Source organism: Polypterus senegalus, chromosome 1, assembly GCF_016835505.1.
Source record: "Polypterus senegalus isolate Bchr_013 chromosome 1, ASM1683550v1, whole genome shotgun sequence".
NCBI lineage: Eukaryota > Metazoa > Chordata > Cladistia > Polypteriformes > Polypteridae > Polypterus > Polypterus senegalus.
In genome coordinates, this window is record NC_053154.1 from 253,068,043 (window position 1) to 253,092,901 (window position 24,859).

Here is a 24,859-nt window from a genome sequence, read left to right on the forward strand (position 1 = left end):
CTGATTCATCACTAATTCTCCAACTTCCCGTGTAGATAGAAGGCTGAAATTTGGCAGGCTCATTCCTTACAGCTTATTTACAAAAGTTAGTCAGGTTTTATTTCGAAATTCTTACGCGTAACGGTCATAACTGGAACCTACTTATGTACATATATATGGCCATAACCTGCAGCTCGGTCGCCGTGTGAGGCGGAGTTGCATCCCTCACCGTCATGCCTCCCACGTAATTGAGTGCCTGCCCATATAAGGCCATCCGTTGGCAGCAATCCAATAGACATGCTGCCGCTAAATATTCGCGGGTGAAGGACTGTGCTTATGCAAACGAAGATGAGATGGTCAGGGATAGACTAGTGTTTGGCACAAACTCAGCGAAAGTGCGAGAGAAACTTTTAAGTGTCGGGTCTTAGCTAACATTAAATAAAGCCGTGGCCATCGCAAGATTGCACGAGATAGCACAAGCACACCTGAGAACCTTCAATGAATGTACTCCAAGCGGCTTGCGTGAACTGACTGTGAACACAGTACGCAGAGAACAAGGAAGAGCTCTAAAGAGTGCTGAAAAAAATGTATTACACAATTGAGAAGGCAGCAAAAGAATATGAAGCGAGTGACGCATACAGGCATATTCATAAGTGCAGCTACTGTGGAAACAAAGCACGGTGTAAACCTTAAGTTTAAATTAAGTTCATAGACACGCTGCCACTGGCATTTGTCATGCCTACGACGAATACGATATTCACGAGATACAAGTTTAATGAGAAGACGCATTGTCGGGTCTGTTCTAACATTAAATAAAGCCATGGACATCGCACTAGATAGCACAAGCACAGCTGAGAACCTTCGATGCATGTACTCCAAGCGGCTCACTTGAACTGACTTTGCAGGATTGGGAAAGGTAAACCCGTGCATGCAGTGTGTAATGTCTCAGATAAAGAGGAAGACAAGCTGCTTATTGATGCAGTAGGAAACGAATAACCCTCTGAATCTGAACAAGCCTTTGTACACATATCAATAGGAAAACAAGGTGTAAAGCTTAAGTTTAAATTAAGTTCATAGACACGCTGCCGCTAAACATTCGCAGGCAAATCGACAACTTAATACCGGGAATGCCTGTTAAACATCTTAGATTCATGAGTACCGATTTGGGTAGTAATCACTTCGATGAATGAAACCTGTTCAAAAAACGCGTTACACAATTGAGAAGGCAGCAAAAGAATATGAAGCGAGTGACGCATACAAGCATATTCATAAGTGCAGCTACTGTGGAAACAAAGCACGGTGTAAACCTTAAGTTTAAATTAAGTTCATAGACAGGCTGCTGCTGGCGTTTGTCATGCCTATGACGAATACGATATTCGCGAGATACTGTACAAGTTTAATGAGAAGACGCAGGGTATAAACGAGACTTTTGATCACTTTGTAACGAAGTGGAAATTACTGTAACAGAGTTAAAATTGCTGGTAAAGGACTGTGCTTATGCAAACGAATAGGAAAGCAAGGTGTAAAGCTTAACTTTAAATTAGGTTCATAGACACGCTGCCGCTAGCATTTGCCATGCCTAAGACGAATACGATATTTGCGAGATACAAGTTTAATGAGAGGACGCAGGGTATAAACGAGACTTTTGATCACTTTGTAACGGAGTTAAAATTGCTGGTGAAGGATTGTGCTTATGCAAACGAAGATGAGATGGTCAGGGATAGAATAGTGTTTGGCACTAACTCGGCAAAAGTGCGAGAGAAACTTTTAAGTGCCGAGTCTGAGCTAACATTAAATAAAGCCGCGGACATCGCAACATCGCACGAGATAGCACAAGCACAGCTGAGAACCTTCGATGCATGTACTCCAAGTGGCTCACGTGAACTGATTTTGCAGGACTGGGAATGGTAAACCCGTGCATGCAGTGTGTGATGTCTCAGATAAAGAGGAAGACGAGCTGTTTCTTGATTCAGTAAGAAAGGAACAACCCTCTGAATCTGAACAAGCCTTTGTAGACATATCAATAGGAAAGCAAGGTGTAAAGCTTAAGTTTAAATTAAGTTCATAGACACACTGCCGCTAAATATTCGCAGGCAAATCCACAACTTAATACCGGGAATGCCTGTTAAACATTTTAGATTCACGAGTACCGATTTGGGTAGTGAACACTTCGATGAATGAAACCTGTTATCTTTACAACGGTTGAGAAACACGAAATATAACTTGAACACAACACATCCTCCAAATACGAACCTGATTGAAAGAAATAATGATAATCAAATCCTTGATGACAACAACAATCATAACAGTGACAAAATAATTACATTGACAATCATGTTACGTTATTTTTAGAATGTTTCCTTTTTCATAACTTCTTTAACACACTACTTCTCCGCTGCGAAGCGCGGGTATTTTGCTAGTATTATATAGTACTAAAACTTTTTCTGTTTTTAGGTGACTATAACTGTTTTTCACCACCACCTCCCTAAGTTTTTGGCCTCCCTAAGTGTGAAAAATATCATTTTAATATAAAGTTTTATTATATATAGAGATAAATGATTGTGTATTGATATTATTAGTTATGATAAGAAACAAAGAGATAATTTATATTACGCAACTGAGGTGGTTCTGATGACCTTTCCGTCTATCTCAGTATAAGAGAAAGTTGAGGGGAACTCACTCTCGATTCTTAATGGTAACTATAAAGAGATTTTTAAATAAACTTTCTAACTACTTTTGGTGTGCTGCTTTTTCCACATTTCAAAATTCATTAATTGGTAGTGACTAATCAGTTTTTAGAAACATTACATTACTCACCTGAGATTCATTAGCCATTACATCAGTCTTTCCTGTATAATATACTTTGTTTTACAATGTTTTAAAATATAAGCAACAATAAGCGACTAACAGCTCTTCAGACATCATTGCATAAATATTAAGTAGTAGTGATGCTAGACAGCTAACATGATGGTTCATTTGCTCTTTGTAATGGCAGTAAACATTGTTGCAATGGTATGACTAGTGCCTACCTGATTGTGCTGGAATAAAATACAATCCTAAGCCTTATTTCTATTTTTATTTTTGTTATGGGATAAATGTGAGCTAGAACATTAAAAATATCTTTTTTTCAATATTAGTAACCTGATTTTTCATAATCTTGTGTGTCCCTTTCATTTTGGACTGATCAATCATAATTTACAATGGCAATATTAATTACATACTTAGAACTGTGCTTCTAATCCTGGTTTTCTGAATCATTTTTTTCCTGGCAAATTTTTACATAGCATTTTCTGATGGGTTCACTTTTGGTCCTCTGATACTGATATTACTTCATTTACACAAACTGTGTCTGGTGATGTTTAAAAAAACAAATGAATATCAATTTAATATGTAAAAAGATTCAACATTTTAACCAAAACTTGTAACTTTGACCTACACATTTGTTTCTTTTATAAAGTGCCTTGTCATGGTGAGGTATGTGGAAAAAAAACATAAAATATACATTGATTGATTGATTTTGAATGCGATACTTTGAAGAAATCAAGTAAACTGTTTATGCTGTTATACATGAGAAAATGTGCACTGTGTAATGTTTCTTTTGAAAACACTCCAGCAATATAATACACAGTGGCCCATTTGGCATGGAAATTGTATTGGGGCCATGCAAACCTGTTGTGTAGATGCTTTCCGAAGGGACAGTCTCATCATGAGAATCCATTCAAGAGGTGTGTGTGTTTGTGTGTGTGGGTGTGTGTGTGTGTGTGTGATGTACATAAGCATGAGTGAATGAATGAGGAAAAGAGTGAGAGAGAGAAAGAAAAAACTGAATTTATGAGACCTGCTTCTTGGTTTAAACCCATTTTTCGTTGGTACATTGCCACTGGCAATTTCACGAAGGCTTCTGGTTTGGATTGACTCATGGAGTTGGAGAATGTAAGAAAAGATGGAATTGCTTCTGACCCCAAGGGAATATGGGAGAGCAACTTAGGGAGTAAGGGAGAGAGACTGCATTTCACAATGTATTAGGTTACCAGCACCGGTGATGCAAAATGTCACCCAAATAATGTCACAAAAAAAAATCACACTCACACAAAATGTAAATCTATCAAGATATTGCCATATGGTACAACCTCCAAAGGACAGTATTACAAATATTTCAATATTAACATACTTAACAACCTACGGCAGAAGCACAGATTAATATTAATAAATTTGAAACTTTTTTCCACTGGTGAAGGTGCTAAATTATATTATACATAAGTTAACAACATCACTGGCACAGTGGTAGCGCTGCTGCCTCGCAGTAAGACGACGACATGGGTGTGCTTCCCGGGTCCTCCCTGCATGGAGTTTGCATGTTCTCCCCTTGTCTTCGTGGGTTTCCTCCAGGTGCACCGGTTTCCTCTCACAGTCCAAAGACGTGCAGGTTAGGTGCATTGGCGATCCTAAATGATGATGACTACTCCAAAATAGAAAGATGTACAAGTTCACCCTTTAAATTGTGTTACAAGAAGCCAACAGATGGGTCACTAAAAGGGCTCTGGCCATAAAGTTCTAAGGTGAAACTAGAAAGCTTAGGTTTCACTTGAGCAAAGGTATGTCCAGAAAAGTTCAGGGTTGAAAGGCTGGCTCAACGAACATGGAAACAGGCTGATGACACCAGACACAAGTAAAAGTTCACATTTAAAGATTAGATTATGGTCATTAAGTTGAGTGTGCTGCTAATGTTTTAACAAGACATTAAATTAAGTCAAACTTACTACTTAGTTAATTTTTGGACAACAACGGCTTCTCCTGGGAGATGGAGGCACTGCACCACTTGCCATTAAAACTACTCTGAATACAGAAACTCTGCAAAAGTTCTATAATCTGAATTGGGGAATGCAGACAAAACTGCTTGAGACAAATACACTCAATACTATATAGCAGCATATTCAGTCCCCTGCCAAAAGTCTGAAGTAGCACCCATGAATTGGTATTAACTTTTGCAAGAAGTTACAAAGATATGTTGACATATCTTGATTTTGACCCAGTAGGCACATGGAGAAACCAATGCACAAGGTGCACCCCTTGAAAGACAATTTTTAGGCATTCTGGAAATTGTGAATTGTGTATACCTGACAGAACATCTGAGGTAAAGCCTTGAATGTGAATGAATTTGTTGGCATGATTTGCAATGCTCTTAAGTGTTTCCATCAAAATCTCAGAAAGAAAAACAAATTTAACTCTTTTTGCCAAACGGTTGTTTTTATTCAGTTATTCATGAACTGTAGATATTATTTTATTTATAGTATGTGACATGCATGCATTAAAAATGTATAATCAATCCATCCATTTTTCAATGCCTCTTATCCTGAGTAGGATTGCAGGGAAGCTGATATCTATCCCAGCAAGTATTATGCTCTTGGCAGGAACAATTCCACCTTTATACAAAGTATGCTTTTTAAGAGTTAAATTTAGAAGGTCAAATTTAAATGGCTGAGGACTCACACCCCCTTGTGGTTCAGAATGGGTTTTTACTGTGCTTTGCCTTATGCTCACATGGGTATTTTTGATGTATTATGTATGGGCATGGCTTGTGTGTATAGGCAGGAATGTCTGTTTTTTTCTGCCATTTTTATATATATTCCTATTTTATGCATTGGCAACCACTGTAGTATCATCATATGTATCTTTTTGAAATATTCCTATTGTTTATAATGGTATTGTGTTTATCTTTTTGACGTATTCCTACAGGCAGGGGCTTTTGTGTCATCACACATATCATTTCGATGTCTTCCTACAGCCAGGAACATATGTGTTGTTGCATGTATCCTGGCCAAACAGGACCTTGAGGCAACCACACTGCCATTGAACCTCCCACACCACTCTCCATTTTATGCCATGTAAAAATGGACTTTAACAAGGGCTTTGTTAAAAAAACAACACATAGCACCCCATTTACAGCATTGTGCAGCCGGAGATAAAACAAAAATTAAAGTTCAACCTACCACTCCATGCTGCTAACAAGACCTCTAAAATTATTGCACAGCTTTAATACTAATTTTAACTGATGCGTGATACTGCTTAGGTTAAAACACACATATAAATATATTGCTAAGGATGACTTACCACTGGCGATGCTGGTATGTATGTTGCTTCAGTGTATTTTTTAAACTTTGAAAATGATTTGATTTGTATTTGTAAGAATATTTTAAAACAGTTAATTTGTAATAACTTCTGTTATCTGGTTTATGGAGACATTACAATGCACCATTGTTTATTTCTCCCATACACAATAATTTTTATGTGTGGGGTTAGCCAAGAATGTAATTCAGCCTTGTCATCTGCATTTTGATGAGTTTGTTGCTGGCATTAAGTTTTGCCTGATGAAACTGATCTTCTTTTCCTGTTATTTTCTGCAGAGAATTTTCATTTTTTTAATTTCCTTTTGATATCCAGACACATGATACAAAGGTTGAACATGGTACTATGCTCATGTTAAACAAAAATCAATCAATATTATAAAGACAGTCAATAACAAAAAATGTCATTTTCTTTACTTAATTTAATATAAACTTTGCCCTTCATTTACTTGTAAAGCCTGGCATTTTATGTAGCCTGTAGTTAAATTATAGATAATTATAAGGAACAATCATCAAACTACTGCATATACTGTACCTTTTTACAGAGACAACTGTTGTTTTTAAATTTGGAGGGAATGTGTGAAAGTTGTTTTAAAACTTGGATGCTGTGTGTCATACAGTCACTGCTCTATAATGGCAGAAGGAAGTAAGTCATAACACTCAGTGTTCATTCTATCAGAACAACTCTTTTTTGCTTTGTTCTTGTAAAATGGGTGTGTCAGTTACAAACTTTGAGATTCATGTTAAGAAATTAAACAGGAATAAAACTGTATTTCAGAAAAGTGCAGGTTAACAAGCATAGCAGACCATTTATGAACATTTACCACTGGTGACAATTTTATTTTGTTTTAATTTGTCATTGTCTAAAGCAGGGGTGCCCAATACGTCGATGGCGATCAACAGGTAGATCGGAAAGGTAGTGCAGGTAGATCACGTTGCATTAAAAAAAAAAAAAACATTAGTCTATATATCCTCCCTATGGCATTTGACACTTGATTGACATATGGCGGCCAGTGTGAGATCTCTTCTAACACACGGGTCATCCAGCACGCACGATCAAACGCATGAGCTTTTGCAAAACTCCGGCTGTGATCTAGTTAGCCTTCCAATTTATATCGACTAAAGAAGGGATTTAAAAAAAAATTGTCTGGGGAGGGTATAGGCTAGATGTGGAATCGTAAGAGGGTTTTTTTTCTCACAATGTCACAATTGAAGTGCGTTTGTCTGATCTGTCAATCTATCATTGCTATTCCAAAGAAGGAAAATGTGGAAAGGCACTTTTGAACTGTTCATAAAAACTACGAAACTGACTTCCTTCCGAAAAGCGATCTGAGAAAGAGAAAGGAGAGGGAACTAAAATCACAGTTAATCAGACAGCCGTCATTTTTCACTCGGCTAAATTCAAAAGCAAAGGCAGACACACTGAAGCATTGTTCCAGGTGAGTCACTCGATCATTAAGCATAAGAAGTCCATTCAAGATGGAGAGATGATAAAAGAGGCCTTTGTTGAGACAGTTGGCTAGGGAGAAATTCCTGCTGAGATTTCAAGACCCCTGGCCGGAGAAAAAGGAGTTTCTACTTGTCATTAAACATGCAGAATACAAGCAACTTAATAACGATCAATGACCGCTAGACTTGGCATTTTATTTCGATCTGACCAACATGTTGAATGAGCTTAATTTACAGCTACAAGGAAAAGAGAACTCCATGGTCAATATGATTAGCTCAGTTAATGCTTTCAAATGAAAAATGCAACATCTGTCCTCAAAGCTGCAGCGCCTTGATTTGGGGAACATCCAACACCTTGCTTCAGAGTTGGAGACGCAATGGAAGGCATGTGTGCAACTTGACAGCATACGCTACACAGAGCAGATTGAAAATTGCCTGTCAGACTTTGACAGACAATTTCAAGACTCCGCTTTACTTGAGCCAATCGCTACATTTAAGTGCTATCCATTTAGGGAAGATGTTGAGGGTGAGCCACCCGTATCAAAAATTGCAACACTGTTTCACCTAAAACTCCTCTACAGTGGACAATGAGATTTTGACACTACAGATGAAATTCAGCTGAAGTCTGGGGCTCTTGGACAGTTTTGAAACTTAGTCACAGAGGAAAAGTACCCAAACATGAGGAAATGTGCTGCCTCCTTGACTGCACTATTCAGCTCTAATTATTTATGCGAGTCAGCCTTTTCCCACATGAAGATTATTAAATCCAAATACTGTAGTGACCATAAATGTATTGAATTGTTATTGTGCCATAAAGGTTATTCAGTTATGCGAGGTACGACAACATATATTTTATGTATAAAGTATACTCAGTATATATATATACAGTGGTATCTTGAGATACGAGTGCCCCAACATACTAGTTTTTTGAGATACAAGCCGTCACTAGGTCGATTTTTTGCCTTGAGTTACAAGCCAAAATTCAAAATACGAGTCATCAAAGAGCATTCCAAGGAACTGACGACGAAGGAGTTGACGAAACTACAGAAGCGGCAACATACAGAGGTTCTTCAGGAGATTGGTATCGTGGAGGAGGTTATCTCTTAAAGTGAGATAAAGGAAGTGTTTGCAATGTGGGAAAAAGTTTTGAACTTTAAAGAAAAGAAACACCCTGAAAAAGTTACAACTGATCATGCAGCTGCGCTATTTAATGACACTTTATTGAAAAGAAACACCAGTTGCAACTGATAGTGCAGTGGCGCTATTTAATGACACTTGCTTAACTCATTTCAGAAGCATTCTAAATGGGAGGACTAAACAAAGCTCCTTGGACAGGTTTCTGTTGAAACGCCTTGAGAATGAAAGTGACAAAAGTGTGGTGAAGAAGAAAATTGAGTTAAGCAAAAGTGAACAACATTACAATACGTTAATCGGCTTTGCCAACATCTGTTTATTTCTTTACATTCTCTTTTATGCATTAGGTTTTATTTTGTTTGTATACAATATTTGTTCATTCTAAATACATTTTTCTTATGTTGAAAACATTTAACAAAAAATTGGGGCAGTTTTTTGGGGGCTGGGACGAATTAATCTCATTTCAATTAATTTCATTGGGGAAAATTGATTTGAAATATGAGCATTTTGACTTACGAACTCGGTCACTGAACGAATTAAACTTGTATCTCAAGGTATCACTGTATATGTGTGTGTGTATATATATACACTCACCTAAAGGATTATTAGGAACACCATACTAATACGGTGTTTGACCCCCTTTCGCCTTCAGAACTGCCTTAATTCTACGTGGCATTGATTGAACAAGGTGCTGAAAGCATTCTTTAGAAATGTTGGCCCATATTGATAGGATAGCATCTTGCAGTTGATGGAGATTTGTAGGATGCACATCCAGGGCATGAAGCTCCCGTTCCACCACATCCCAAAGATGCTCTATTGGGTTGAGATCTGGTGACTGTGGGGGCCATTTTAGTACAGTGAACTCATTGTCATGTTCAAGAAACCAGTTTGAAATGATTCAAGCTTTGTGACATGGTGCATTATCCTGCTGGAAGTAGCCATCAGAGGATGGGTACATGGTGGTCATGAAGGGATGGACATGGTCAGAAACAATGCTCAGGTAGCCCGTGGCATTTAAACAATGCCCAATTGGCACTAAGGGGCCTAAAGTGTGCCAAGAAAACATCCCCACACCATTACACCACCACCACCAGCCTGCACAGTGGTAACAAGGCATGATGGATCCATGTTCTCATTCTGTTTACGCCAAATTCTGACTCTACCATTTGAATGTCTCAACAGAACTCGAGACTCATCAGACCAGGCAACATTTTTCCAGTCTTCAACTGTCCAATTTTGGTGAGCTTGTGCAAATTGTAGCCTCTTTTTCCTATTTGTAGTGGAGATGAGTGCTACCTGGTGGGGTCTTCTGCTGTTGTAGCCCATCCGCCTCAAAGTTGTGCGTGTTGTGGCTTCACAAATGCTTTGCTGCATACCTCGGTTGTAACGAGTGGTTATTTCAGTCAAAGTTGCTCTTCTATCAGCTTGAATCAGTCGGCCCATTCTCCTCTGACCTCTAGCATCAACAAGGCATTTTCGCCCACAGGACTGCCGCATACTGGATGTTTTCCCCTGCTGACACCATTCTTTGTGAACCCTAGAAATGGTTGTGCGTGAAAATCCCAGTAACTGAGCAGATTGTGAAATACTCAGACTGGCCCGTCTGGCACCAACAACCATGCCACGCTCAAAATTGCTTAAATCACCTTTCTTTCCTATTCTGACATTCAGTTTGGAGTTCAGGAGATTCTCTTAAACCGGGACCACACCTCTAAATGCATTGAAGCAACTGCCATGTGATTGGTTGATTAGATAATTGCATTAACACTAGAATTACCAGAGCCTACGAAAAAACTCGTAATTCCATCCCACCTTAAATCGCTTCTTAAATCCCTTCACACCTCTCCGCCAGCGCCCTTTGTCTTCTAAATGTGCTGATAAAGAGAAGATAGGAGCAGCCGGCTATTCCATCCCCCCACCAATTTAGAACGTGCACGAACTTCTCTCAGCTCATGCCTTGATTGAGTATCTGGGAGTGAAGTGGAGTTGTAGAGTGGAAATAATAGATCGTTATTTGGAACACACGCATTTCATGTCTGTTCCGTTCTACAGTAATCTGTGTCAACACATTGTTAAAACAGAAACGTTTTTTATATTCTAGTAGTAGATGACAAAATGTAGGCATAAACTATATAATGTATGAAGCCTGAAGTCCAAATAGCAAAGAAACATTTTCATAAAAGGTTCACATATAACACAATAATTGCACTTTTATTCAAAAATATAACCATTTTGAGAAGTAAACTGCTCTTAGTCTTACTATTTTAGAATAAAAGTATACATTTGATTTCAGTCTGTAACAGCCGGTGCAATTTATGATCCTAGTAAAGGTTAGCTTTTTTTTTTAATTCACTTTTCATTCTCTCAGTCGCGTTCAGAATCAATCCATACAACCCCATCTGACACGGCTGTTTTCACTAAAGACGCGCTATAGCAATGCAGTGTACCACGATGCATACTAACGCGCCCCCCAACCAACCGGGTTCTGACACACAATCGCTGGCGAAGCTGCCTTCTTCGTATATCACCGTCACTTGCTTTTCTTTTTATTCAGTTTTATTGAGTGTTCCTGCTAGTCCCCGCATGTTGCTGTATGCTGTTTCTTTTGTACTCCAGGACATGCAGAGGAGAGAATGGTAAAGAGCAGTAACTTCTGCGCTATATGCAATAATCAGACACTCCCCATCTGCCCGTGTCGTTCAAACACAGGAACATATATTGGTGTAAAAGTATAACAAAAGTGCACTTTTATTCAAGTGCATTTTTTCCATCGCCTTTTCCTGTAAGAAGCAATGTACACACTTCTCTCTATGCTGTGGTTTCTATTAAACACCTGAAAGAAAGAGACAATATATGTGAAAATATAATCGCACTAATGCAATATTATTTGAAAACGAACAGCGTCAGATCGGGTGTGAATTTATGCAGGAACTGGAAATTCTCTGATACGGGACCTTCCCCCAGGGAAGAAAGTACAGTGTCAGGTGCTCATTCAGTGTAATAGGAACCATAGCACAGAGAGTTGTGTGCACTGCAACAAGTACACGTGTCGTAAATGTAGGAAGGACGGTCCTTGGGTGTGTGGGAACTGTTAATATTTGAATGTGATGATTTTATATAGCACGCAATGAAAATCAGCACTTCTTAGCATTGCACCATGCAAGCTGTCGTATCAGTCGCCTACTGTAACTTGCTTTCTTTTTTCTTCGGTTATACAGGTAGTCTTGAATAAAAGTGCACTTGTTTTGTTTGCGAAATGAAGTGTCTGCGTGCACTTTTCGTGGCATTACACGTGTATTTTTTGAGCATGCCCGTTTGAGCATGCTAAAACACAGGAACATAAGTTGGTGTAAAAGTATAACAAAACAACGGGCAGATGGGGAGTGTTTGATGATTGCATATAGCGCAGAAGTTACTGCTCTTTACCATTCTCTCCTCTGCATGCCCTGAAGTACAAAAGAAACAGAATACAGACGCGCTATAGCTCTGCGTTGTACCACGATGCATACTAACACACACCCCCCCCCAAAGGGTTCTGACACACAGACACTGGCGAAGCTGCCTTCTTCGTATCTCACCGTCACTTGATTTTCTTTTTATTCAGTTTTATTGAGTGTTCCTGCCAGTCCCCGCATGTTGCTGTATGCTGGATATTTTCACATGTATTGTCTCTTTCTTTCAGGTGTGTAATAGAAACCACAGCATAGAGAGAAGTGTGTACATTTCTTCTTACAGGAAAATGCGATGGAAAATGTGCACTTGAATAAAAGTGCACTTTTGTTATACTTTTACACCAATATATGTTCCTGTGTTTGAAAGACACGGGCAGATGGGGAGTGTCTGATTATTGCATATAGCGCCGAAGTTACTGGTCTTTACCATTCTTTCCTCTGCATGTCCTGGAGTACAAAAGAAACAGCATACAGCAACATGCGGGGACTGTCAGGAACACTCAATAAAACTGAATAAAAAGAAAAGCAAGTGACGGTGAGATACGAAGAAGGCAGCTTCGCCAGCGTTTGTGTGTCAGAACCCGGTTTAGGGGGGCGTTAGTATGCATCGTGGTACACTGCAAAGCTATAGCGCGTCTTTAGTGAAAACAGCCGTGTCAGATGGGGCTGTATGGATTGATTCTGAACGTGACTGAGAGAATGAAAAGTGAATTTAAAAAAAAGCTAACCTTTACAAGGATCATAAATTGCACCGGCTGTTACAGACTGAAATCAAATGTATGCTTTTATTCTAAAATAGTAAGACTAAGAGCAGTTTACTTCTCAAAACGGAGAGGCAGGATCGAACTCGCAACCTTTTGATTCCCAAGCGGGAACTGATTCTATTGAACCACTGAGGCAGTTACAATAAATGGCTGTCAATGTCACATGTTAAGGCGGCTTTTTGTTTATGCAGTTATATTTTTGAATAAAAGCGCAATTGTGTTATTCTTGTGAAAATGTTTCTTTGCTATTTGGACTTCAGGTTTCATACATTATATAGTTTATGCCTACATTTTGTCATCTACTACTAGAATATAAAAAACGTTTCTGTTTTAACAATGTGTGTACACAGATTACTGTAGAAACGGAACAGACATGAAATGCGTGTGTTCCAAATAACGATCTATTATTTCCACTCTAAAACTCTGCTTCACTCCCAGATACTCAATCAAGGCATGAGCTGAGAGAAGTTCGTGCACGTTCTAAATTGGTGGGGGGATGGAATAGCCGGCTGCTCCTTGCTTCTCTTTATCAGCACATTTAGAAGACAAAGGGCACTGGTGGAGAGGTGTGAAGGGATTTAAGAAGCAATTTAAGGTGGGACGGAATTACAAGTTTTTTCGTAGGCTCTGGTAATTCTAGTGTTAATGAGAAATTGAACAGGTGTTCCTAATAATCCTTTAGGTGAGTGATATATATATATATATATTGTGACGGACAGCCGGATCCCATGCCCGGCCGGGACGCCTCTGCCGCATACATCCCGGGGGAGCCATTATGGACATTGCAATACCTTCCCCGGGCCGCTTGGGGGCAGTCTCCCTGGCAGTGGATTCCTCCTCAATCTCCCCCGTGGCTCCATGGGACATGGAGTCCACCACAGCAGCCCGGTTGGGAGATAGGGTGGCCGCTAGGGGGTGCTGCAGAGATCCAGCCACCACACTGGACGGTTTATCAGCCCCACCCGGAGGTGCAATTAAGACCAGCTGGTCAGGCACCTGGATCACTTCCGGGTGGGGTATAAAAGGGCCTGCCTTCCAGCAATCGAGGCCAGAATCGGAAGGAAGAGGACGAGGTTGCCTGGGAGGAGTGGTGGAGCAGGAAAGTGTTGGTTTGGTGGTAACTGTGTGTTTTGTGCTTGGACTGTGTTTGGGTTGTGTGGCACGGGGAAGGCGTGTCACACAGCTGAAGAAAAATAAAAGAGCCTTTGAGTGTGAACACGTGCCTCAGCGTGGTCTGTGCCGGGTCGGCACATATATATAAATGTAGGTAGATCATTTCGACCTGGTCATTTTAAAAGTAGCTCACAAGCCGAAAAAGTGTGGGCACCCTTGGTCTAAAAGTGTTAGTTCATTACAAAGGTGATGAGAGACAATAGTGAATATAATACCCTGCTATCAATCAATGTTGCATTTTCTGTTTTTTCTATTTTGTTTCTTTTTATATCTACTATTTCTATTCTGTTTTGTTTGTCTGTTTATTTTTTAAATTAGTTTACTGTTAGTGTTCATTAGTCTGTAAACTTGTGCGTTCTGTAAGTCACCTTCTGATAATGTAAACTGATAATGGTGTTATTTTGAACGAAAATATATTTATTTTTTGTATCAGAGATATTTCAACAGTGAAACCCAATTTAATCAACAGGAGACTCTACCAATACAATCTTAGATTAATCAAGACAATTTTATCAAAATGAATCACCCTAACTGTTCCCCAGGCCACTCGAGGGCAGTATGAGAACCTTTCAAGGTTACTGGGCAGGCCATCCAATCTGAAACTTCCAGTACAACTCTGTGGTAAAGGGAACCAGGCTACAAGAATACTTGGTGTCTTTACAGATAGCTCCTCAAAACACCATCAAGGCACTGAATGGACATAAGGTGATCCACAAGTACTTAGAGTTGGGAGGTACTGTGGATAAAAACTCAACTGGTGGAAGGAAGATAGGAAAGGATAAAATAAGGAGAGTGATTTGGGTGAGACACTGAACAAAGATGTATCGAAGTAAAATCAATAGAAAGCAAGTCCACTTTCATTTAGGGTCTTCGAGTGTCTACTTAGGTCCTCATGTTATAAGTTTTGCTATTTTTACACTTGTAATCTGTTGCTTGCAGTAATTATTTCTTCCTTTGTAGTTCATTCCTATATGTATTTTTCTTTCATGTGGGTTTGAGAGCGAGCACCCATTAAGTCCACAGTTGTCAGAGGTTTCAGCATTTTATTTTAATGTGGCTACTGCAACTTCTTTTGTGTCTTTGTTTCTATGAACGCTGTTATTTTATAGGTTTGTAGGGTCATTACTGTCATGTGTTCAGAGTACAGTTAAATTCATGTGCTAATCAACATGTATCATGTCACAAATTTCAAGCACCATGGTTAATGAGTATAACTAAGTGTACCTTGAAACCTCTCTTTTCATACCTGAAAAATCTCAGACCACTCATTAGAGCTGTTATGTAATTATATGCAACTTTTGTTTTTTGCACAATTTTTCCCCAAAGCTGAATGTTTGGATGTAATAATACATTCTTCTGTTCTTGCTATGATAAAAGTTAAATAATAAAAGCTATTTTGACATTTTAAAAAAATCACAAGATTTGATTTTCTTTCAATACTCTTGCTAGCTGTCAGTTTTAATAACATGTCATGGTTGCATTTTATGTAAATATTGTACTAATATGAAAAAAATTGACTAAATGTCTAATTTTCAGGAATATCTGCTGTTTGCTTTAACTATCTGTGGTGGTAACCATCATGAAAAACCCCGCTTAAACAGAAACCGCATATAGTGAAGCATTGATCTTATTTGAAAAATGAGGTTAAGGTCTGGCAGACGCTATTCATGATACACTTTTGCTACCTATTGCCGTAAATAAATAATTTTGTGTACTGTAAAATAACTAAGCTCATCACAACCTGTCCCAATCAGGATTCTGTCCCATGCACACTCCCAGTCTCCCCATCGGGGTTGGCAAGCCAGGTCAGGACCAGTAGGGATAGATGTTGAATGGATGAGCTAGCCCTCTGTTCTTGCAACCTTGGAGCTTGGTAATTATCCATCTGCAATTTCACTGACAAAAGCTTTGTTACAACTTTTACATCTATTAGATTAGTATTTCTTAAACTACTTAGTGTTCAATGGATCCGTAGGGTTCTAATAAAACTTACTGGAGTTCTATGAGCCATCAGTAATAATGATTTTTATCAACCATTGCTAATGGAAAAATTCAATCAATGAATATCCTGAATATGATGCAAAACTGATTGCATCTGTTGCCACACTGATCTAAACTCACCCATACCAGAAAGCATAGCTCCACTGTCTGCCGTAATTGTTACTAAATGTATCTGTTGCTTGATGCATGCATGTAATGTTGCATTTGTCATTAGCATCTAGCTGTGCCCATTAACTAAACTGAATGTATTGATATTACTGTGTTTTACTTTGTTAGAAAGCGTGTGTAAACACATCAAGTTAGATTTTTTTTATTAGTACATGTGTGTGTTTGCTGGCTTTGTGAATTCACAATTTTAAAAAGATTTTGTCATGACTTGAGAGCTGAAATAATTATGTTCCTAGCAAACAGAAAAATATAGATTGGAATATTAGGTTATGTTGCCCAGCTGACATACTTCTGCTTTTGAAAATGTTAACCTATCACTTCAGGAAACACATAAAACAATTATCAACAATTATAATAAAGTAGAACATTCAAACAAGAAAATTAAACTTTGGATTGAAAACAGCTTTTTTTATAACTTCAAAAATTACAATATTAATTAACTTAAAATCATTGTGATCATTCATTTACAACATGTCATTAGTTGGGTTTTGAAGATAGTTTTCCTAAAAATCAAGGCTCAAGAAGTTTTTTTGGTGGGTTCTGGATAAATTTAATCTCGATGAACAAATAAAGAATGAACTGTCTATCAATAATGAAGATATGTTGACTGATCTTTCCTCAGATGTTATGTCAAAAATTTGAAAACTAGTTAAAAATTTGAAAACTAGTTTTTTTTTCTTCATAAATGTTAGGTACAAAAATGATAATAAGAGAATGTAGACTTTAAAACGAGTAAGTATTTAAGATCCTCCTCCAACTTGCTTCGACATGCTCATTTGGAAGTATATTTTTGATTGTCACTGCAATTGAAACAATATCAAAATATGACACTATCTTTAACAGATCTTACACCACATATTGATAATTTGTGTCATACAGTGCCAGCACATCCTGCATATTTACACTTATCATGCCTGAAACATGAAACAGCATATGTTTGTAAATATTTTCTTGATTAACATATTTTTCACATAACTGATTGTTTTATAATTTCTTCTATTTATTTATTTGTTTGTTTGTTTATTACATTTCCATAGGGGTACTGTACAATTTTCTTGTACAAGTCTTCACAATCCCAAACAGTTTATGAAACACTGCTCTATAGTAAAGATCAATTGTCTTCTCTGTGTTTCGCCAGAGGCCATAAATTGACCGTGGTAGGGCCTTTCCAAGACAGAGACTAACTCTGTGCAAACTTATGACCCGCACTTTCTGGAAATTCCTTATTTGCAGGGAACAATTGCAAGCCCTGGTCTCCTTCATGAATGGAGTTCAGCGGCTTACCCAGGTGTGTCAGTGCTGGGTAGGCACTTGTTGATCCATTCAGTGTACCTGACTTACAGCAACAGAGCACCAGACATATAAGGACATCACAAACCTGTTATTCCTCAATCTCACGTGTTACTGCTGTGCAATAGGCCTCCTAGAATTAAATAAAGATGAGTAGACAGTAGGTGTCATGAAGTGAAGTACAGTTTTATAATAAGTGGATAGCAAGGATTTGAAGTATGTATGCTGTAGCAAATAAATGTCATTAGAATTTGATATCCATGAAGCCTGTCTAAATATTTGATCTGTTTACTTGCTGTTTATTTTTAAATCTAACATAATATAATTCATGATTCCCAACTGTAAATTTTCTCTTATGGGGTATTTACATGAGTGGAACCTGCAATAGACTAGCATCCTATTCAGGGCATATTCCTACCCTTTTCCTGAAGCTGCAAGGACAGACTGTGGCTCTCCAGGTTCCTGTACTAGATTAAACAGGTCTGAGAATGTCGTCTTTAAATCTTAAAAGAATAAAAAAATCTCTTAAGTTATACTTGGTGATTATATGCAAATAAAAGAACAAGTGAATATCTGTGAATCATGTCAAAGACACTGAGGCTCTCAAATCATTAATACACTGTACAGTGCACTGCAGCTTCATTCTGCATAATTTGATACGGCCACTATGAACTACTGCCTCTGTTTAAGTTTTATTTAAATCAAATTGTTCATCATCTAAGCAGTATGTGTCCAGCTGATACATCAAACTTTAAGTGCATTGTTGAGTGAATTTTTTTTAACTAAGTAGATGGGCATTACTTTAATTTTCTTTATGAAGAATAAAACATACTCTGAAGAAGCAGTAGCTTTTATTTGAATACGTGGTTACAATTCACAATCAGAAAATCGGAGTAAAACAGAAAGTCTTGCACAATTGAAATCACAATCCGCATCCAGTATTCATCAGTTTTACTGCACAAAATTCAATAAGGAATGTTTGAGATACATTTATGTTTATTTTTTCAGGGCTAGATTAAGGCCAACTGATTTCCTAAGCACAGCCCATCAACAGTACCCCCTTAGCTCTTTCATTGCTTAACTGACAAAACTGTTGTGTCCCGCATCCCATGGTACCCTAAGCATATGTTTATTATGCTTAGTGGGTAATCCAGAAATATGTTTTTACATCCAAGTGAGTGCTATAACATACAATTTAATTTTTTCATTTGCTTTTGTTTTTTCTAATGAAGAATTTTTAAGTATATTCTATATTGTGAACAAGAAAACCACACTGTACTGTAAATGTCTCTTTATAAGCTTTAATGTATAAAACACATGTAGAGACTAATCACTGTATTCATTATAGTGTATATCCCCTGGGACCTTTATATTGTTATGCTTCAAGAATTTACTTACCTTTGTTTTGGAAGAATAATGCCACTTCAGTTTAAAAAATGTATGATTTACAGAGCAGTGCTCTGTGATGCTCGGGTTGCCACAGCTGGCATACTTGTCCTTGAACCTGGGACATCAATAGTCATGATCCGAGATGGAATAGGGCAGTGTTTCCCAACCTCGGTCCTGTGGACCCCCTGTGGCTGCAGGTTTTTGGTCCAACCAGATTCCTAATCAGTGACAACACCTGATAAAACAGATCTAATTTAATTAGCTGGTATTATTTTTCTTTTATTCTACATTCAGAAAAGCACAGCAGCATGATTTTTACATTTATAAGACATTTAGAAATACTTCTGCTTTTGCTATAGATTTAAATGCTTAACTCTGTTTTGTTGATTTCATTATATGTTGCCCTTCTCTGTGCAGTTTTTCCCTTTCGTTTTATCTTATTAATGACAATTAAAAATGAGCAGAGCAGACATGTTGGCAAACAACATTGAATAATCAAAGGCTGCAAGTACTTTAGCATCAGACCCACTAATTAGTAAATAATGGATTAATTAAACAATTAGAAAACCTAGAAAAGTAGAATAAAAATCAAGATGAAAATATTGTTAAAAAGAAAAAATACATTATTCCCATATAACTGCTTGGTACATTTTAATATATATATATTTTTTTTACCAAACGTAGTTTTCTAATTTCTATATTGTTCCCAAAACACAGAACTTGGGAAATAACACATCACTTAATTAGCCCAGGAGTCCAATTAAAAACAGAAGCTGATTGGAACAAAAACCTGCAGCAACAGGAGTCCACAGGACCGAGGTTGGGGAAACACTGAGCTAGGGTGAACAAGGACACACAAATAATAAGTTTGGTGCAAATCAAGTGCATTGTGCTTTTCCAAACAAAGTGTCCAAATAAATAAAGTTCAGTGCAGTAAACTTTTGTGGATCAAAAAACAAGAAATACATTCTTTAAATAAGTTAAAATCCAAGTATTAAATTTCAGATATTGGGTTCCTAATTTAAAGCTAGCCCAGAGCATCTTTCTTCTCAGGTCTTGCTGGGCTGAGATGCCAGCAGCTGTGATCTCATTCTTTGGCTGTTGTCCTTACCATCACTTTTCAGTGTCTGTCAGAACAATTGAAACCAGACTTCTGTTGTCCTGCCACCCATCCGTGGTGCAGCAGGACGTATGGAATATTTGATCACTCCCTGTTCCTCCGTCATACTCAGTGGAGCAAATTGCCCCTGGAGTGCTTTTCCTCTCTGTCTTTCACAGAACCAGTGACTACGCTGGTTCATACTCCCAATTTTCTTTTCTTGATCCAGGAAAACGCTTATTTTCTTATGAACTTAAATTGTATTGAAAAAGTATGATAATGGTTGGATAAATATGCTTTCACAATAACCATATCTTTACTTTATATAATGTAATTCAGAGCAAGTTCCCTCCAGTATATATGAATTTCTTTTGTCTTAGTTTATTTTAACTTTTTTGTATAATCATTTTGCCATGGTCCTAATTGTTAATAACATAATGTGAAGCAGAGGTTAATTTAGTTACAATGTGCATAAACATTATCAGGACCTTTTTAAGTATCAAATGTATTTGGTCACAGTTGCTACGTCCAGAAGAGGTAGACATCCTGGTGTGTGGCAGTCCCGAACTTGACATGTACGCTTTACAGAGAGCAACTCAGTATGAAGGTTACACAAAAACAGATCTAACTATTCGGTAAGCATGTCATCTTTTGGTTCTAATTGTATTGTATTTAGACTTTTTTATATACAGCAGAACTTTATATGATATATTATGCTGTTCATGCAACAAGTTGTGATTAACTATTGCAAATTATTGCATTTTTCAAATCATTTTGGACTTATTTAAAAAATGTTTTTTAATAATGATATTATTTTGCACATGCATATCATTTGATGTACAGATGGATGTTGTTAAGACTTTCTGTGTGAAATATATTTTAGTTCTACATAAGCATGACACTCATTCTGTCTGATTCACTGTCTTACTTGTATATGCATTAGTTAACATGCTTTTTCCATTCATATTGTATTTGCTTGAAATAAAAAAAATGTTTAACTTTCATATGAAATTACACTTTTTGCCAAAGCAAAAACACTGCTACATTTTCATTTTTCTTTAGTAATTTCTGGGATGTGGTATTAGGATTTCCACTTGAGCTGCAAAAGAAATTACTACATTTTGCAACTGGAAGTGACAGAGTCCCTGTTGGTGGAATGGTCAATCTTAACTTCAAAATTTCAAGAAGTGAAGTTTCAACAGATTGGTATGCTTCATTTACTTACATTTACATACCTTTTTTGTAAGCACTGGCTTCATCATCATCCATCCTTAACTAAGACAAATTAGTGTTAACATATTTTTATTTTCAGCATTTTTACTTCCATTTATTTGATGATGATTGTGGATATTTTGAAATATATATTATTTCACTTTGCCAACAATGCAAGTAAAAGCAATATTTAAAAGTAAATTCTATTCTGTCTTCTTTTTCTAGTGCAATGATGCTTTTAACATACTGTAACATACTGTACAGTATTCAAGAAAGATTCCACTCCTCTCACACTTAATGTGTAGGGGTTTCTAGTTTTGTATATACCGAATAGAAAGCCATAGTTTTTCACATATTTGTAGTTCAGAAAACAAATCAATTTTCACTGTAGTGTGTGGCAGAAATCTTAGACTTTCATGCCATTTGAATGTTGAGATTTTTCATAAAGCAGTTATTCATTATGCTCTTGAGTCCAATAGGACCTACAACATCAATAGGATAAATGTTTCTACAGCTTTAAATAAAGTATAACCAGATTTTTTGTTTTCTCCACTCTCAAGACAGTACAAAAAACAACATGATATATATGTTGTGAAAATGTTAGTAATTTGCACAAGGATTTGTGTAATTGTGTGCACCTGAATCAGACTTTAAAAATATAAATTAAAAGTCTAAGAAAATGTGTTTCTGCAACAGTGTAGGTGATATTAATATCTTTCTCCATTTTCATCAAGTATTTGCTGTATTAAATGAGGAAACAATAGAAACAGGAAAGTTGGGGTGGTTTCATTGAAAGATTAACTATGTTTTTTTTTTTTGTTTTTTGTTTTTCTCTTATTAACAGGTTACCAGTAGCTCATACCTGTTTTAACCAACTCTGTCTGCCTCCTTACAAGAGTAAGAAAGACCTGAAAGTAAAGTTAACAATTGCAATATCTAATGCTGAAGGATTTGGTCTTGAGTAGTACATTCAAATAATTTGTATGGGCCTTTAAAGAATATTTAGTTATTTTGTTATCAGGGGCATGTAAAGCTGTTTTCATTCAGGGTAAATTTTTAAAAGGCAATTGTTTGAAGATGTGGTCACTGTTTCTGCCCCAAATACAATGACTCGCTTTGGCCCTTGTAATTTCTATTTTGCTACTGCTTTTGTTTTGAAATCCATAGATTGTGGAAAATTACATTTTAACTTTGCTATATTTTAATATGAATTGCACTTTAACACCTGATTGAGACATGTTATACTTGTATTTTTAAAATGTTCTCCTCTTTTGTTACTGCTTTTAGGCATACATGTGTCATGTCAACTTTAAATTCTACAGATTGATATTTTTTCCTGAGGGCGAATGCTTGATATTGATTGTTTATTGTTCAGAAGATTTCAGTTTTCCATTACTGGGAAAACATTTTAGTCTGCATGTGACACTATTGCTATCAGCTAGTTTATTGACAGATGTACATTTTCAGCCTAGCAAAGTGTAAAATGTACAGCGAAATAATCAGTGAATATTACACAGTATTCAACTCCATTTTAAGCAACATTCTCAGGTAGCTTTTTTTCCACTGAATGCTGGGCATTTTTAATTTATTTATGCAGTTACCTATTAGCCATTTGAACAGCACATCCTTCATAAGTAATAAATGATTAATCAACTTAACATCCTTCTATTAGTAAGATGGTATGTATATGGCAGACTTATGAAAATTAGTTTTAGGAAAAGTAAAATCTCCAATTTCAAACTAGATAGTATAGTATAATGTGTAGAATGGATTCAGGCCATTATAAAACTGTAGAAATAAATATTTAGAATTATATTCCCAAAATCATTTCAAGTTTTGGTCAGACAAGAGATAATCACACAGTTTGCTTTATGCAGTACAGTACATTTCAAGGAGCGTCAAAGGTATAAATATGTGTTACATTTGTTTACATTTATTTTTGTAGGACTGGGACATTGGTAAGTTTAGACGACTTCCTTGACATTATTCGCCAATTGCTTGATTCTTGTGTCATAATTGTTTCTCCCTCAGGCAGCACCTTATTTCATTTGCTGAAAAATATTACTGTCTCTGCAAACTTTAATATGATTTTTACTATAAAATTGTGATTAACATGATATTTACTTAGATAATGCAGATCATTTTAGTAAAGGGTAGGCTGTGAAACAATTGTTTCTGAGAATCATGCATACAGACGACATAGCTACCAGAAGAGTTCACGTTTGTGTGTATGTTTGTAATAATGCTTATAGCCATTACCAAGAGCATATATACAAGGTTAATAAACTGGGGCCCTATAGTTTTTTGTCTGTAATAAGTAAGAAATTTACCAAATTTAATTAAAACCTTAACTTAAAAAAGTACAGTTTTGTAATAATCATGTTAAGTTTAAATTTTGATTAACTTTGTAATTTGCTAATATATATTTGCTTTTTAAATATGTTTTCCCTTGAAATATACTTTAATTGTATGAATTTAGATTATAAAATCTGAAATATTTTAACCTCTTTTGTATATTTTGATTTAAATGCAGTATATATGCATAATGTTTGTGTATATGCTGCTATATTAAGTATAGCTATTGTTTTGTCATGCATTTAGCACTTTAGAAAAGCACATCAGGAATGGGGTTATAATTTTGTGTTAGGCACTGACGTCCTGACATGTACAGTTTTCCTATTTATAGTTGACTTTTATTTCTGTATTAGAGCTGTGTATGTCATCAATGTTTTATGAATTACAGTAAGTTTCATCTGGGAACTCTTACAAATGTAATTAACATATTAAAGTGAAATGTTTTTCAACATACATTTTCTGCTTTCATATTGATTACCATTTGAGTTTATAAATGTTGCTTTTCATTGCAGTCAACAGTGAAAATGAAGGAGATGAGTGGAATCAAACAAACATTAAATATCTGTATTCCATGACCTTTTTTTGGAGCTAATATATAGCTATCTTCATTTATTTCTAGGATGAAGTAAATCAATGTTTTAGTGTTTTCATGTGTATTGAGTGCCAATATCAGAAACCTGTCAAGCAAAAGCAACAAATAGCAAGAGCACAATAGCAACAAAAGGTCTTTGATGCTAACAGTTCTGTCATTGTAAAACCCTGTGATACAGTCAAGCTATGTAAGTCAAGTGCCTCCTAGACCAGACAACATCAAACAATGTTGATATCAAATACATCATTTTTTAATATCATACTCAAGTATTACTTAGAGCTTTTAAATTTCCTTAAATTTTGTTCTTTATATATGAAAACCATGAATTTCCTTATTTTTTGTTTTTAAACATTAAAACTACAATGTTTAATAAATTAAATGCTATAAAATTTTTCAAAGTATAGTAAATACTGGCTTTCTTTCAAATGTTAGACCTGTTCTCAAACATGTCTATTTCTTCTACAGTATATAACACATAACGTCTGCCTGCAGAACACCATGTACTGCTTTTAATATGTACCCTCACCAGAGTTACATTTTGTCTTCAGAAAAAACTTGAATGAGCTCAAGAAGCATATTTATCTATTAACATTTCGCAACTATGAGCTTCTGTATGTTTTGGCTGTACATTTTATGTCAAAATAAAGAACAGTCAGTTATCACTCACTGAACCGCTA

General features: G+C 36.6%; 1 protein-coding gene across 3 annotated transcripts in view; it reads left to right on the top strand.

The window, feature by feature from the left end:
* hectd2 (HECT domain containing 2) overlaps positions 1-24,421 on the top strand; it is a 177,413-nt gene extending 152,992 nt beyond the window's left edge. For all 3 annotated transcript variants that reach the window (XM_039771949.1, XM_039771940.1, XM_039771957.1), the window contains 3 exons: positions 20,543-20,658; positions 21,086-21,229; positions 22,080-24,421. In XM_039771949.1, the coding sequence (XP_039627883.1) occupies positions 20,543-20,658; positions 21,086-21,229; positions 22,080-22,200 (381 nt within the window). In that variant the 3' untranslated portion in view covers positions 22,201-24,421. The remainder of the gene's footprint in view (positions 1-20,542; positions 20,659-21,085; positions 21,230-22,079) is intronic.
* Positions 24,422-24,859: the final 438 nt, after the last annotated feature.